Consider the following 14,672-nt stretch of genomic DNA (forward strand, 5'->3'; position numbering starts at 1 on the left):
TGCAAAGGTTCAGACGGATAACTTGAAGTATGAGCGAACTACATGACATTTAGTGAGAAGTCAGCCAGGTACATTTGGGCAAATCGTGAAGGAGACATTTGCATTCATATTACATTTTTCTGCAAGAATATCGTCAAATCTGTATACTTGGACTTTGATTTAGCTTTTCCAGTATTAGTAGCCATATTATAAGTTCAACATTTGCAAAACAACCAGTTTTCATAACTTCATAACTCTGAATATTCTTATAATTTTAGTCCAAAAGGAAAAGGCATGCTGTCGTACAAGGTTAGTAGCTACATTTTACGACAGATATAGGGTTTATGATGGGCTCATACTCCCGTAAATACCTGGTTTATGATTGGGTCCGGATACTCCCATAAAGTCCAGCTCATTGGCTATCTAGCTAGCATTGTTTGACCCCAATTGGTGCTTATATGACAAAGTTAGAGTTGTTCAAGTGAAGGCCGCCCGCATCATCGGCGTGCCATGAAGGCGTCGCTATCTGATCAAATATGGTGTCCTATTGGATATACTACACCCCTAATTATATAGTGAAGTCTGGTTACGTTCTAGGATCTCTGAGGAATACATACGAACGTGATTTGACTGGTTGAAACAACATTTAGGGTTAGATTTTCACAGATTCCTTTATTTGTAAATTGAACGAGTGGAAATACAAACTCGATCGTGCATGCTATATGGAGCTTTTTAGGATATGAAAACGGATTTTATCTAACAAAATGACACTTCATGTTATCTCTGGGACCCTTTGGATGATAAATCAGAGCAAGATTTCAGAACGTAAGTACACATTTCACCTTCAGAGGTGAATTATTATCAAACCTATCGCGGTGAAGAAAAGTGTTTTGTTGTTAGGAGCGCTCCTCAAACAATAGCATGGCATTTTCTCGTAGTAATAGCTACAATAAATTGGACAGTGCAGTTATATTAACAAGAATTTAAGCTTTCAGCCAATATAAGACACTTATATGTATGACATTTGTTTCTCTAAAATCTGCATTCACGACACATGGCGCTGCATAATTCATTTTACTGCTCTAATTATGTTGGTAACCAGTTTATAATAGCAATAAGGCACCTCAGGGTTTTGTGGTATATGGGCATTATACCACTGCTAAGGGCTTTATATCCAGGCACTCCACATTGCATCGTGCTAAGAACAGCCCTTAGCCATGGTATATTGACCATATACCACACCCCCTCGGGCCTTATTACTTAAATAATGCAAACTCTAGAATGCCCTTCAAGCCAATCAGTATTCAACAATGCCATGGTATAAATACAGATAACTGCCTAAGGAAACACCAACATAGTGTCTTAATAGGGTGTTGGGCCACCACAAGCCTCCAGAACATCTTCAATGCGCCTTGCCATAGATTGTAAGTGTCTGGATGCGACACCATTGTTCCACGAGAAATGACATAATTGTCTTTTGTTGATGGTGGTGGAAAGCGCTGTCTCAGGCACCGCTCCAGAAGTGTTCAATTAGGTTGATATCTGGTGACAGGTGCGCACACAACCTAAAATCTCTTCTTCTAGCCATGGTAGCCAAAATAATGGGTAACTGGGCATTTTTATACATGACCCTAGGCATGATGGGATGTTTTTAATTGCTTAATTAACTCAGGAACCAGACATGCGAAAAAGCGCAAGCATTCAATATACTTTATTCTCATTTACAAATGTTTCCTTTATTTTGGCAGTTACATTTTCTTTTTTTTTGCGGCAAATTCCCAGAGCCCTGCATATGTATAGTGCACAAGCTGTTCGAGTTTTTACGAGGTGTGGGTTATAAAAGCGAGTCATTTCCCCTCTCTCCAGCATGGCAGTACCGCACAGATGCAGAAGCTTGGCAAAACAAACCTTTTGGACAGCAGGAAGCTGGCGAAGCAAAATCTTTTCACACATGGTAATGGAAAGATACCCTGATGGGTGGGGGGGCAGTGGGAGAGAGGGGTCAGGGAGAGAGAGGCTCAGGAGGGTCATGTGGGTTCTTCGCAGGGAGAGGAAAGCTAGAAATAGACCCATCCACAGGAGGGACAGCAGAGATCAGCCAAGCACACAGAGCCCTAACCTGTACTACAGCAACACACGAACAGTGCAGACACTATCGCACACGCCTGACGCACTCACCCTCTACATCAGGGATGGGCCACTGGCGGACCCGTCCTGAAAGCCCACGGACCAATAAAAATCTGAGTTTTGTTTTGTTGTGGCCGCCATAAAAGTTGCCCATCGCTGCTCTACATGATAATCAATAGCTTTCCAACAGACGGACATGGTTCAATGGAACATCAGTTAGGAACTGCATTCTACCAGAATGAGGTGATTTTTAATGATGCCTAGCTAAAGCATGCTGGAATGAAAGCATTTGCAACATGGTGCAGATTACATGGCTGTCTAGCCTTCCTCCTAGATATGTGGAAAAACCTACTGCAAGCTGCTGGTGAAATGGCTCACTTAAAGTAAAGTGTCACAGCTCACTGCAGGAGCTTCAAAAACAGCTCTTACCCAATATTCCCTCCCTCATCAGATGCTGCAGCACTGTTAGTCGTTTACTACAATGGCATCTCAGCGCAGAGGAAAGGGACTAATCACAGAAACACAATAATGTGTCATTGATTACCATTACAGAAAATGCTTTATTCAGCAAACTTTGATAAATTACTAACCGTGTTATTCACACACACTGCTCAGCTAGGCTTGGTCTCTGTCAGTGTGTTGTTAATCTCACAGTGGTCATAATGTCTTTACCACACAGAGGAATAAAAAGGTAACAGAAAGGTTTGAATTTCTTATTCTATGGAATATTATTCTCTTGTATCTTATGGTACAGTGTATTTACAACAGACTACAGTTGACTTTTGTAAAGTTAACTACAGGTGACCTTCAACTTGAAAGATATCCTTGTTCAGGAAAAATGTTTCAGAATAGTCTCTGGGGATGGTAATGTAGGGCTGGAATAAATAGATCTGTAGTATACTGTAGTCCAGGAGGTCAGAGGGGTGATGGGGACTGTAGTTTTTATCAGCGGCGTTGGTCTTTATCCAGCAGGTCCTTGGCCTCGTTGATCTTGGCGGCCATGTAAGGAGATCCACCTGGAGAGAGAACACACATCCGCTTCTCATCAATGCCCGTCTGTTTAATCCTCTTTTTTCCTCCCATTGTCGTCCCCCCCATTCCATCTCTCTCACCCCTCTATCCATTCCAGGTAAGAACAATATAACAGTCTACACATGGCATGCAAGCTGTTTCCCCAGGCATGAAAAAAACAACAACTCAGTGACATCTACTGTCAGGAGTAGAGGACTTCAGTAGGCTCAGTCACATCCAATCACCTTTTATAGTGCTTTAACACACGGTGGAACACTAATCACTATGGAGCACAGGAAATGGGTGTATGCTGAGCTAGCACAAACGGAGGTTGGGTCGCATACTAATAGTCTAAAGTGACTTCCTCTCCTCGTCTCCTACCCCCACCACACTGCTCTGAAAACACATGATAGAGATTTGTGTGTGTTCTGAGGCAGAGTGGTCTGCTCAGCTCACAGGGTCAATGAGTACAGCATCCTGGGAGTAGTAGTCTGCTGTGTGACACTACCAAGACAGCCTGAGGGCACAGGTGTGTGTACAACACTTTCTTAGTAGCCATGTGTGTATACTGCCCCCCCCGGTGGTGTGTTTTGTGTCAGCAGAAGCAGAAATGTATGTGTGTGTTTAGGGTAATAAATGAGTGTTATTGTTTGCAGTGACAGAGAGCAGGGCATGACGAAGGCCTCAACTAGTCTGCTAATCAGTCACTGACAAACACAGAGCCGGCCTGGCACGGCCTTCAGCACACTCACAGGGAAGGAAAGACACTAAAAACAGGGCTAGAGGCCGAGAGAGGCAGAAATAGAGAGCAGTCTGATTCCCTTTCTGAAATCGCGTCATCTTGCTCACTGGGCCTTATTGGCTCAAATACAGGAAATAATGAGAGGTAATTAGCCAATCATTCCAATCCATTACTCTGACCAGGAATCGGTCCACTCTTTCCTGCCCAGACCTAGCTAACTGACAGACAGAGAACCTGTGGGTTATTACCCTCTCTTCTCCATCGATGTCCCAGTAACCAAACACATGAAAATGAACTATAATAGATACTGTGCTACCTCCTGAAACAGAACACAAAGCCATATCCAAGGATGACAGTATTGATGGATGTTCCTACAGGTGACCCTATAGAGCTTATAGCCCCATATTTCATCCCCTATTTATTCTTTGTCCCCCTCTCTAACTCCTCCCTCTCTCTCTCTGTCACCTCAGCCCTTATCGCCCAGTCAGAGAGGAATCCCACAGGCCATTTCTCATTTCACACTGAGTAAAAACTACATGCTGTGTGTGTGTGTGTGTATTCCTCTCAGGAGAGGGAAAAACACTGTGCACGGGTGTGTAAAACTAGCTGCTGTGTATGAGCGTGACTTTGTGTGTGTGTGTGTACACACCTCTCAGGAGAGGGAGACCATTAACCTTGATAGAGGAGAGGGGGCGAGTGCACAAGCCTGACGCTGGGAAAAACACCTTGTATATGGGTTCAATAAAGACAGGTGATATGCTGTTCACACAAGAACCAGTAATAGGAGATCATCACTGTATAATTAACTCCGTTGTCTCCAATCTGTTTTTTCTCATGTCCAGTAAATTGGATTAAACTGTCAACTGACCTTTATCTGGGTGGTTGAGGACCATGATACTCCGGTGGGCATCTCTCACCTTGGACTTGGTGCTGGTCGGGCTATAGGGGGGGGAGAGATACAGGATTGGGATTAGAAGAATGTACAAAATAGGGCTACACACAGATTTAGCACAGGATTACAGCACCATCTAGTGGTCAAATCACATTCACAAATTGCAGTAAGAACATCGAGTTCTTCTGACCACTAAACTATTCAGGTGTTCTGTTCTCTTCTCCCTGATTGACAGTGTGAAATTTAACTAAACCAAAAAGAAAGATGACTAATATAAACCCATCAAAGACACAGAGAAATCAAACACATCCTTAGCATGAACACAGACTGAAATAAAACATTGAGTACACACCCGCACAAACAGGCGAGCATGACACACACTTCCGCCAGTCTTACCTAATACCAAGGATGAGGCTGGCTTCTCGCTTAGTCATCTTCTGGTCAAACCCTCCTTTATAGTAGTGTGATGAGAAGGTCTGGAGAGAGAAGAGATGTTAGTACTGAAAGTGCACACACACCTAGAAATGATTCAACTCACCCACTGACTGTCTAGAAATGTATCCTCTTTTACTCGTTAGTGTAAATGCTTAGAGTAAGAAGGGTGGAAGTGCATTCTGTGGTACATAGGGTTCATTAGCTCCCTTCGGTCAAGCACTGCCTCATTGTCACACAGTACACACTGGGAGAAACTGCCAGACACACGCAGTGTGAGGTCTGATCACTCATCCATCTCACGTCACACACTGCTTTATTTTCTCACACACTCACACACACACACACACACACACACACACAGGTGAGAGAGGGCAGTGGGTGCATCACCCTGTCTGGGAGCCTTTGGTCTGTGGAGCCATAACTCAGGTGAAGCAGGGGAAACTGAAGACCATGAGTCAGTCCACCAACTACCCACCCTACAGACAGTCAGTGGAATAAGTACTATACCACAAACATTGGTGCTTGGTGACTATCTGATGGGGCAATTCATGAATCCCCCAGATTTGCAAATATGCGTCTGTAGCGTGGTGGGAGAGTTTTCAGCAAAACCAGCGGGTGTCATCGTTGATCATGCATAGTTTCAGAATACAGTGTACCAAGACATACTAACAATCAGTTGGAGTTCATTAGAAGTTGCCCCAAAAAAACATATAGGTCTACATGGTTAGACACGTTTTCATCTCCATTTAGGATTGTGATGAACCACATAACCAAGTTAGTGGGTTACTTACAGAGGTGGGCATCTTCTTAGCAGTCTGTGACAGGACTTGTCCTAGAGGCTTCCACAACTGGAAGGCATAACGACCTGAAACACAGTACATAATTATTGTCCTACACAAACAGACCCCTTTCCACTGGTCACCAAAGTTATGTTCTTGTCCTGTATTGTTTTTTTTCACCTTTATTTAACCAGGTAGGCCAGTTGAGAACAAGTTCTCATTTACAACTGTGACCTGGCCAAGATAAAGCAAAGCAGTGTGACACAACAACACAGAGTTACAGATGGGATAAACAAATGTACAGTCAACAACACAATAGAAAAGTCTATATACAGTATGTGCAAATGTAGTAAGATTAGGGAGGTAGGGCAAAAAAAAAGGCCATAGTGGTGAAATAATTACAATTTAGCAATTTAACACTGGAGTGATAGATGTGCAGAAGATGAATGTGCAAGTAGAGATACTGGGGTGCAAAGGAGCAAAAAAATAAATAACAATATGGGGATGAGGTAGTTGGGTGGGCTATTTACAGATGGGCTGTGTACAGGTGCAATGATCAGTAAGCTGCTCTGACAGCTGATGTTTAAGTTAGTAAGGGAGATACAAAAATCACTGAAGCTGGATTCTTATAATTCGTTTGTTACGCCTGTGCTGGTTGAAATATATATTTTTTTAATGGGGCTCTATCCTCAGATAATCACATCGTATTCTTTAGCAGTAAATCCTTTTTTAAATCTGACAACGCAGTTGGATTAGCAAGATTCTAGGCACTTGTATTTTCATGAATGTTTAATATGACTATTTATGTAGCGATCACCGTATGTTGTCGAATTTCAGCCTGCTACCGGGTTCCGTGCGCAGAGAGGTTAACTCGGCTTTCGAAGATTTTAGAAAGGCAGGGCAGGATGGATATAGGTCTACAACAGTTTGGGTCTAGAGTGTCTCCTCCTTTGAAGAGGGGCCTGACCGCGGCAGCTTTCCAATCCCTAGGAATCTCAGACGATACGAAAGAGAGTTTGAATAGGCTAGTAATAGGGGTATAATTTTAGAAGAGAGATGGTCCAGACTGTCTAGCCCAGCTGATTTGTAGGGGTCCAGATTTTGCAGCTCTTTCAGGACATCAGGATTTGGGTGTAGGAGAAATAGGGGAGGCTTGGGCAAGTTGCTGTGGGGGGTGCAGAGCTGTTGACCCTGGTAGGGGTAGCCAGTTGGAAAGCATGGCCAGCTGTCAAAAAAATGCTTATTGAAATTCTCAATTATCATAGATTTATCGGTGGTGACAGTGTTTCCTAGCCTCACGGTAGTGGGCAGCTGGGAGGAGGTGCTCTTATTCTCCATGGAACTTAGTGTCCCAGAACTCTTTGGTGTTTATGCTACAGGATGCAAAATTCTGTTTGAAATAGCTAGCCTTTGCTTTCCTAACTGCCTGTGTATATTGGTTCCTAACTTCTGTTAAAAGTTGCATATCGCAGGGGCTATTCGATGCTAATGCAATACGCTACAGGATGTTTTTGTGCTGGTCAAGGGCAGTCAGGTCTGGAGTGAACCAAAGGCTATATCTGTTCTTAGTTCAAGATTTTTTGAAAGGGGCATGCTTATTTAAGATGGTGAGGAAAACACTTTAAAAGAATAACCAGGCATCCTCTACTGAAGGAATGAGGTCAATATCCTTCCAGGATACCCGAGCCAGGTATATTAGAAAGGCCAGCTCGCTGAAGTGTTTTTGGGAGCGTTTGACAGTGATGAGGGGTGGTTGTTTGACCGTGGCAATGAGGCAGTGATCCTGGTTGAAGACAGCAGAAGTGTATTTAGAGGGCAGGTTGATCTGGATGATATCTATGAGGGTGCCCGTGTTCAAGGAATTAAGGTTGTACCTGGTAGGTTCCTTGATCATTTGTGTGAGATTGAGGGCATCTAGTTTAGACTGTAGGATGGCTGGGGTGTTAAGCATATCCCAGTTTAGGTCACCTAAGAGTACCAACTCGGAAGATAAATGGGGGGCAAATAATTCACATAAGGTGTCCAGGGCACAGCTGGGGGCTGAGGGGGGGGGTCTATAACAAGCAGCAATAGTGAGAGACTTAATTCTGGAAAGGTGGATTTTTAAAAGTAGAAGCTCGAACTGTTTGGGCACAGACCTGGATAGTATGACAGAACTCTGTAGGCTAACTCCACCCCCTTTGGCAGTTCTATCTTGGCGGAAAATGTTGTAGTTGGGGATGGAAATTTCAGAATATTCAGACACGGCTAGGACATCAGGGTTGGCGGAGTGTGCTAAAGCAGTGAATTAAAAAAACTTAGGAAGGAGGCTTCTGATGTTAACAGGCATGAAACCAAGGCTTTTACTGTTTCAGAAGTCAACTAATGAGAGCACCAGTGAGTAGGAGTGGAGCTAGGCACTGCAGGTCCTGGATTAACCTCTACATCACCAGACGAACAGAGGATGAGTAGGATAAGGGCACGGCTAAAGGCTATAAGGACTGGTCTTCTATGTGTAACATGTATCGGAGTGTGTGTGTGGGTGTGTGTATCATTGGTGTGTACTGGGTCAGTGTTTGTGTTGGTAAGCTGCAGTCACTCTCCAAACCCACATAGAGCCAGTCAGCATCTATACCCTGCCAAACATTCTCTGTTTATAAAGTCCACACACACAAGAAGTTAGCAGAAACCCCTCTGGAGGGAGGAGCTGGTTTCCAAGAGAAAAACACAAAACCACTCAGTCATGTATGAGAGCCATGCTGCTAAGCTCAGGGAGTAATCAGGGCATTATTTATAACCTGGTGACTGACATGTTCTGAGTGGGCGGTGTAAATCCACTACTCCACCTCCAGGCTGCCTGGAAGTTCTGTTTTCCTAAAACTACAAAGCTGAAAGTCCATCAACTATGAAGGGACCGCACACACGCACGTGCATGGATGGCCTGCTGCTGGCCTTTCCATTTACATTGAGAGGATAATTAGACTGTGCTCTTCCTCAAAGCCGCCACGACAACTAACACTGACCTCACATTACCCGAACTCTGTGGCAACTGGCAGACCACACACTGCCTTACTATTAACCACTATACAAAACAGCTGTGCTTACTGACACTTGTACCAATGCGGATAATGGCATAGTGCCTATTCACTGCTGCGCTCTGCAACATGATATCTGTACTATCACTGTATAAAATGACAGGAATATACTGTTTTGTAAGACATCCAACTTTCTAAATCACATGGATGTGTGATTGGTTATATCACATTATCTGGCGTACAAAGATCTTTGGTGTCCATTACTGGACGTTAGAGGTTTGTCCATACAAACCACTGCAATAAATTCTTCAACTAACTTGGTATTGGCGGTACTCTCTTCGATCTTGATTCTGGAAAAACTTATCTTATACATGTGTATAGTTGCAGGTGGTTCTACAAACACCAGAGAAAACTCAGAAAGATAGAAAATCCATGTTTTGTATCAAGTGAGATATGCCTCTTGCATATGTGTAGTGTTGCATAGAAACAACTAGTTCCTGCAAAATGCTGTGAAATGCTAGATGTGGGCAGCTAAGATGGTGACGAACTGTCTCTTGCTTTACAAAACATGGATTTGCCACCTGCAACTGTACACTGACATGTGTGACTTGTTTCAGGAAACTAGGCATATGTTGCACGTCATGACTTCACAGGCGAGACATTTGAACGTAAGCATTTAAAAAAAAATCTAAATGCATTTTTTGGGGTAGAAATGGCTTCTGGAACATGTGAACTTTCATGAGCTTTCATAACAAAAAGTTGTATGCCATCTGTACATGCAAATAAAATTGTTAAATTATGACCTTCCCGCTAGCCATGATTTGCTGAGGTTATTGATGGGCTGGACATGCCGAGAGAGGAGTTCGGATTGGTCTGCCATGTAGCATGCTTCTGTCTATAATATGCATGAGCTGCTCAGAATGCGTTGGTAAGCCTTTCTAATGCGACTTTTTTGAAAGATATCACAAAGAACTGCAAAGGTGTTGCTAATGCTCTCCACTTTCTAGAGCACTGGTTCTCAATCTTGGTCCTGGGGACCCAAAGGGGTGCACATTTTTGTTTTTGCCGCAGCACTACACAGCTGATTCAAATGATCAACTCATCAAATGGCTTTGATGATTTGAAGCAGGTGTGTAGTGCTTGGGCAAAAACAAAGAATGTGCACCCCTTTGGATCCCCAGGACCTGGATGAGAACCACTGTTCTGGAGGACAATCGTGCCATGCTGACTCTGAAAATTAATCAGGCAATGAGGAAATCTCTGACTTAGGTAAAAACATTTTCTTTGAACCAGACAGTCATATGAAATTGTGATCAAGTGTTGTTGTCACGGAAGAAGGTGACCGAGTTTTAAAATCAGTGGAATGCCCAGAGGTTGATCGCAGAGTTTGATAGCTAAGGAGATTAAGAAAATTCTGGTATTTGATTACAAATATAAGGAGGGAGTCAAAGTGAACACACAGAATGCTGTTGCATAAAACACCGGTCTCCAGATTTTCTAATTTTGGTTGGAGTCATTAACTAGTTTTTAAACCACTCTACAAATTTCTTGTTCACAAACTATAGTTTTGGCAAGTCGGTTAGGACATCTACTTTGTGCATGACACAAGTAATTTTTCCAACAATTGTTTACAGACAGATCATTTCACTTATAATTCACTGTATCACAATTCCAGTGGGTCAGAAGTGTACATACACTAAGTTGACTACGCCTTTAAACAGCTTGGAAAATTCCAAAAAATGTCATGGCCTTAGAAGCTTCTGATAGGCTAATTGACATCATTTGAGTCAAATGGAGGTGTACCTGTGGATGTATTTCAAGGCCTACCTTCAAACTCAGTGCCACTTTGCTTGACACCATGGAAAAATCTAAAGAAATCAGCCAAGACCTGAAAACAATTGTAGACCTCCACAAGTCTGGTTCATCCTTGGGAGCAATTTCCAAACGCCTGAACGACCACATTCATCTGTACAAACAATAGTACTTAAGTATAAACACCACGGGACCACACAGCCGTCAAACCGTTCAGGAAGGAGACACGTTCTGTCTCCTAGAGATTAACATACTTGGGTGCGAAAAGTGCAAATCAATCCCAGAACAGCAGCAAAGGACCTTGTGAAGATGCTGGAGGAAACAGGTACAAAATTATCTATATCCATAGTAAAACGAGTCCTATACTGACATAATCTGAAAGGCCGCTCAGCAAGGAAGAAGCCACTGCTCAAAAACCACCATTAAAAAAAGCCAGACTACGGTTTGCAACTGCACATGGGGACAAAGCTCATACTTTTTGGAGAAATGTCCTCTGGTCTGATGAAACAAAAATAGAACTGTTTGGCCATAATGACCATCGTTATGTTTGGAGGAAAAAGGGGGAGGATTGCAAGCCGAAGAACACCATCCCAACCGTAAAGCACGGGGGTAGTAGCATCATGTTGTGGGGGTGCTTTGCTGCAGGAGGGACTGGTGCACTTCACAAAATAGATGGCGTCATGAGGAAAGAAAAGTATGTGGGTATATTGAAGCAAAATCTCAAGACATCAGTCAGGAAGTTAAAGCTTGGTCGCAAATGGGTCTTCCAAATGGACAATGACCCCAAGCACACTTCCAAAGATGTGGCAAAATGGCTTAAGGACAACAAAGTCAAGGTGGCCATCACAAAGCACTGACCTCAATCCTATAGAACATTTGTGGGCAGAACTGAAAAAGTGTGTGCGAGCAAGGAGGCCTACAAACCTGACACAGTTACACCAGCTCTGTCAGCAGGAATGGGCCAAAATTCTCCCAACTTATTGTGGGAAGCTTGTGGAAGGCTACCCGACACGTTTGACCCAAGTTAAACGATTTAAAGGCAATGCTACCAAATACTAATTGAGTGCATGTAAACTTCTGACCCACTGGGAATGTGATGAAAGACATAAAACCTTAAATAAATCCTTCTCTACTATTATTCTGACATTTCACATTCTTAAAATAAAGTGGTGATCCTAACGGACCTAAGACATGGATTTTTTTTTACTAGGTATTAAATGTCCGGAAAAGTGAAACTGAGTTTAAATGTATTTGGCTAAGGTGTATGTAAACTTCCGACTTCAACTGTATTTGTATCTCAGAAAGCCATTTGCTTTGCTAGTTATAGCCTAATGTTAGCTAGCTAACATTTAACCTAGTTGGTTAGCTTTAGCTACCTGCAGATTTAAGCATGGTAGTAACGTTATGAGTTGGGATTATGGTTAATTGTTTAGCTAGCTAGCCTGCTACATGTCTAAACAAGAGACTCCTATGCAAGTAACGATTTCACTGTACCGTTTACGCCTTCTGTATCCTGTGCATGTGACAAATAAATGTTGATTTTATTTGAAATTAAGTGTTTACCAGAGATGGTAATGTAAAGCACAACATGACCTGCACCAAAGTAAAATTAGGATATAACATTAGGCCAATGAGACAGTGTCCAAGTTCTAAAATTCTCCGGTAGAATGCCCTGCGTTTATTTCATCACTCTCACAACAGTAAATTATTTTCTGTAATTAGCTCATCATTAACTTGTAAATAAGAAAGTTAAGATGTTTCAGCTCTGATATGGTCATTATTTGAACTGGCTAGCCAGCTAACTTAACGTTAGCTAACAAGCTAGAAATGAACAAAAACATTGTTTACAAAGTTGCCTTTAGTTGCCTGGTTTGTTAGACTGACATATACTAAATTAATTGTTTAACGGATGGGTTTATTGGTGTGGTATAGCAGTGATGCCATTTTGGACCACCAGGCTGCTGATGTCATGCAGCACGTCTTTTTTATCGACAAGTTTGATGTCGGATGACTATAGAATGTTCATGATGTCACTGCGACAACTGTCTACAGACATGTCGATAGACGTAGTATTAACCACACTTTAGTCTTGAAATATTTGGTTGTTTAGTACACTACCGTACGCACTGCTTAACACATGTATATCCTTAAAGAGCTGGGTGGGGCTAAGGCTTAAGAGGGTGTGAACACTGATAAATGGCTGTAGACAAAAAAGAACTCTCCAGTAGGTTTACAAAAACATTCAAGGGCCATTTTCTCAAAAGTGTGGTTACAAGTTTATCAACTTTCAAAGCAGAATTACTTACCCACTGTTCCTCAACTGTAGTGTATGATATACCATTTTCTAGCTCCGGGTCTCTACTTTTATCGAAAGTTTAAAAAAAACACAATTTCAAATTTTCTACATAAGACCGAATCGACCCGGTCGAGAACGAAGTGATTATCGCCAATACCAGGTTAGTTAAAGAATTTATGGCAGCGGTTTGTATGGGCAAACTTGTAATTAACACCAAAAATCTTTGGTTATATCACATTATCTGGCATACAAACTGTAGCAAGGTGTGTGTGTGTGTGTGTGTATATTATACTATTTCTTACCTGCAAAGCCTGCAGCAGCAACACCAAGGCCAACCGCTATCAGAGTACCACCCTGAAGATACAGAACAATATCAATACAACAATCCATCAGTCAACAGTGGTGTAAAATACTTAAGTAAAAATACTTGAAAGATCTACTTAAGTAGTTTTTTGGGGGCATCTGTACTTTACTACTTATATTTTTGACAACATACTTTTACTTTACTATATTCCTAGAGAAAATCATGTACTTTTTACTCCATACATTATGCCTGACACACACAAGCATTCACTACAAATATTTTTAATACTTAGCAGGACTGGAAAATTGTTAAATTCGCGCACTTCTCAAGAGAACATCCCTGGTCATCCCTACTCCCTCTGATCTGGCAGACAAACTAAACACACCAGCTTCGTTTGTAAATTGTCTGAGTGTGCACTTGGCTATCCGTAAATACAATTTTAAAAAATTAAATGGTGCGGACTGGTTTGCTTAATATAAGGAATTTGAAATGATTTCTACTTTTACTTTTGATATTTATGTATAATTATAGACTTACTCAAGTACTATTTTACTGGGTGACTTTTACTTGAGTCATTTTCTATTAAGGTATATTGACTTTTATTCAAGTATGACAATTGGGTACTTTTTCCACCAGTCAACAACAAAAATTAACGCAGTTTTCATTGCAAGCCTGAGTCACTCAGCCGACTGATTACATCACAGCCTGTTATATGACATTCATGTTACTGGCGACTGCTAGATTCATCACCGTGATGACACAACCTTCTGTTGCTAGTACTGTAACTATCCACCAGCTAATTGCTAGTAAATAGAAGGTTCTGGCATTAGCTAGCTAGCTATCTTAGCTGCAGGCCTGTGAAATAACCAGCGCTTGTTATCCACCAAAAATTCAAACAACAAAATATACTTACAAGTCTTTTGTCGATTTCTGTTTCACTCCTGATTTTAGATTGAGAATTGTATTCAGCATATCGCATAGTTTCTCCTTCAATAGATACCCTGCTGCCAGCATTTGCCATGATGCCGCTGTCACTTGAAGGACACAACTATGGAGCGTCTGAGCGGACAACCAGAGTCAATTGAAAAAACATTTCGTAATACAGAACGAACGGGTGATCCACCTTGCACAATATTGTGGAAATCTGGAAAATGTAAATAAATCAACGAACCACATAAAAACAAACTAATTAAATGTTATAACATATATAGGCTACATAGTGGGATAATTCGCATAGATGGCAGTAGCCTAATACATTTTCTATTTGCTCCAAGGGAATTG

The 14,672-nt window shown here is 41.9% G+C and overlaps 1 protein-coding gene across 1 annotated transcript; it reads right to left on the reverse strand.

Moving 5' to 3' along the window:
- Nucleotides 1-1,675: 1,675 nt before the first annotated feature.
- Nucleotides 1,676-14,468, reverse strand: dnajc15 (DnaJ (Hsp40) homolog, subfamily C, member 15). Its single transcript, XM_024389538.2, has 6 exons — nucleotides 14,305-14,468; nucleotides 13,390-13,441; nucleotides 5,978-6,051; nucleotides 5,148-5,227; nucleotides 4,728-4,798; nucleotides 1,676-3,122 (listed from the first exon to the last, which is right to left on the reverse strand). Exons 1-6 carry the CDS (start codon nucleotides 14,410-14,412, stop codon nucleotides 3,052-3,054), a joined length of 456 nt encoding a protein of 151 aa, XP_024245306.1. The 5' UTR covers nucleotides 14,413-14,468; the 3' UTR covers nucleotides 1,676-3,051.
- Nucleotides 14,469-14,672: the final 204 nt, after the last annotated feature.

The sequence above is a fragment of the Oncorhynchus tshawytscha genome, linkage group LG26, assembly GCF_018296145.1.
Source record: "Oncorhynchus tshawytscha isolate Ot180627B linkage group LG26, Otsh_v2.0, whole genome shotgun sequence".
Classification (NCBI taxonomy): Eukaryota; Metazoa; Chordata; class Actinopteri; order Salmoniformes; family Salmonidae; genus Oncorhynchus; species Oncorhynchus tshawytscha.

Coding starts and splice junctions, on each gene's coding strand:
- dnajc15 (XM_024389538.2), bottom strand. CDS start 14,412: ATGGCAAATGCTGGCAGCAGGGTATCTATTGAAGGAGAAACTATGCGA. Junction 6,052..13,389: donor TGCTGCTGCAGGCTTTGCAG/GTAAGAAATAGT, acceptor ACTGTGTTTCAG/GTCGTTATGCCTTCCAGTTG. Junction 4,799..5,147: donor AGCCTCATCCTTGGTATTAG/GTAAGACTGGCG, acceptor CCCCCCCTATAG/CCCGACCAGCACCAAGTCCA.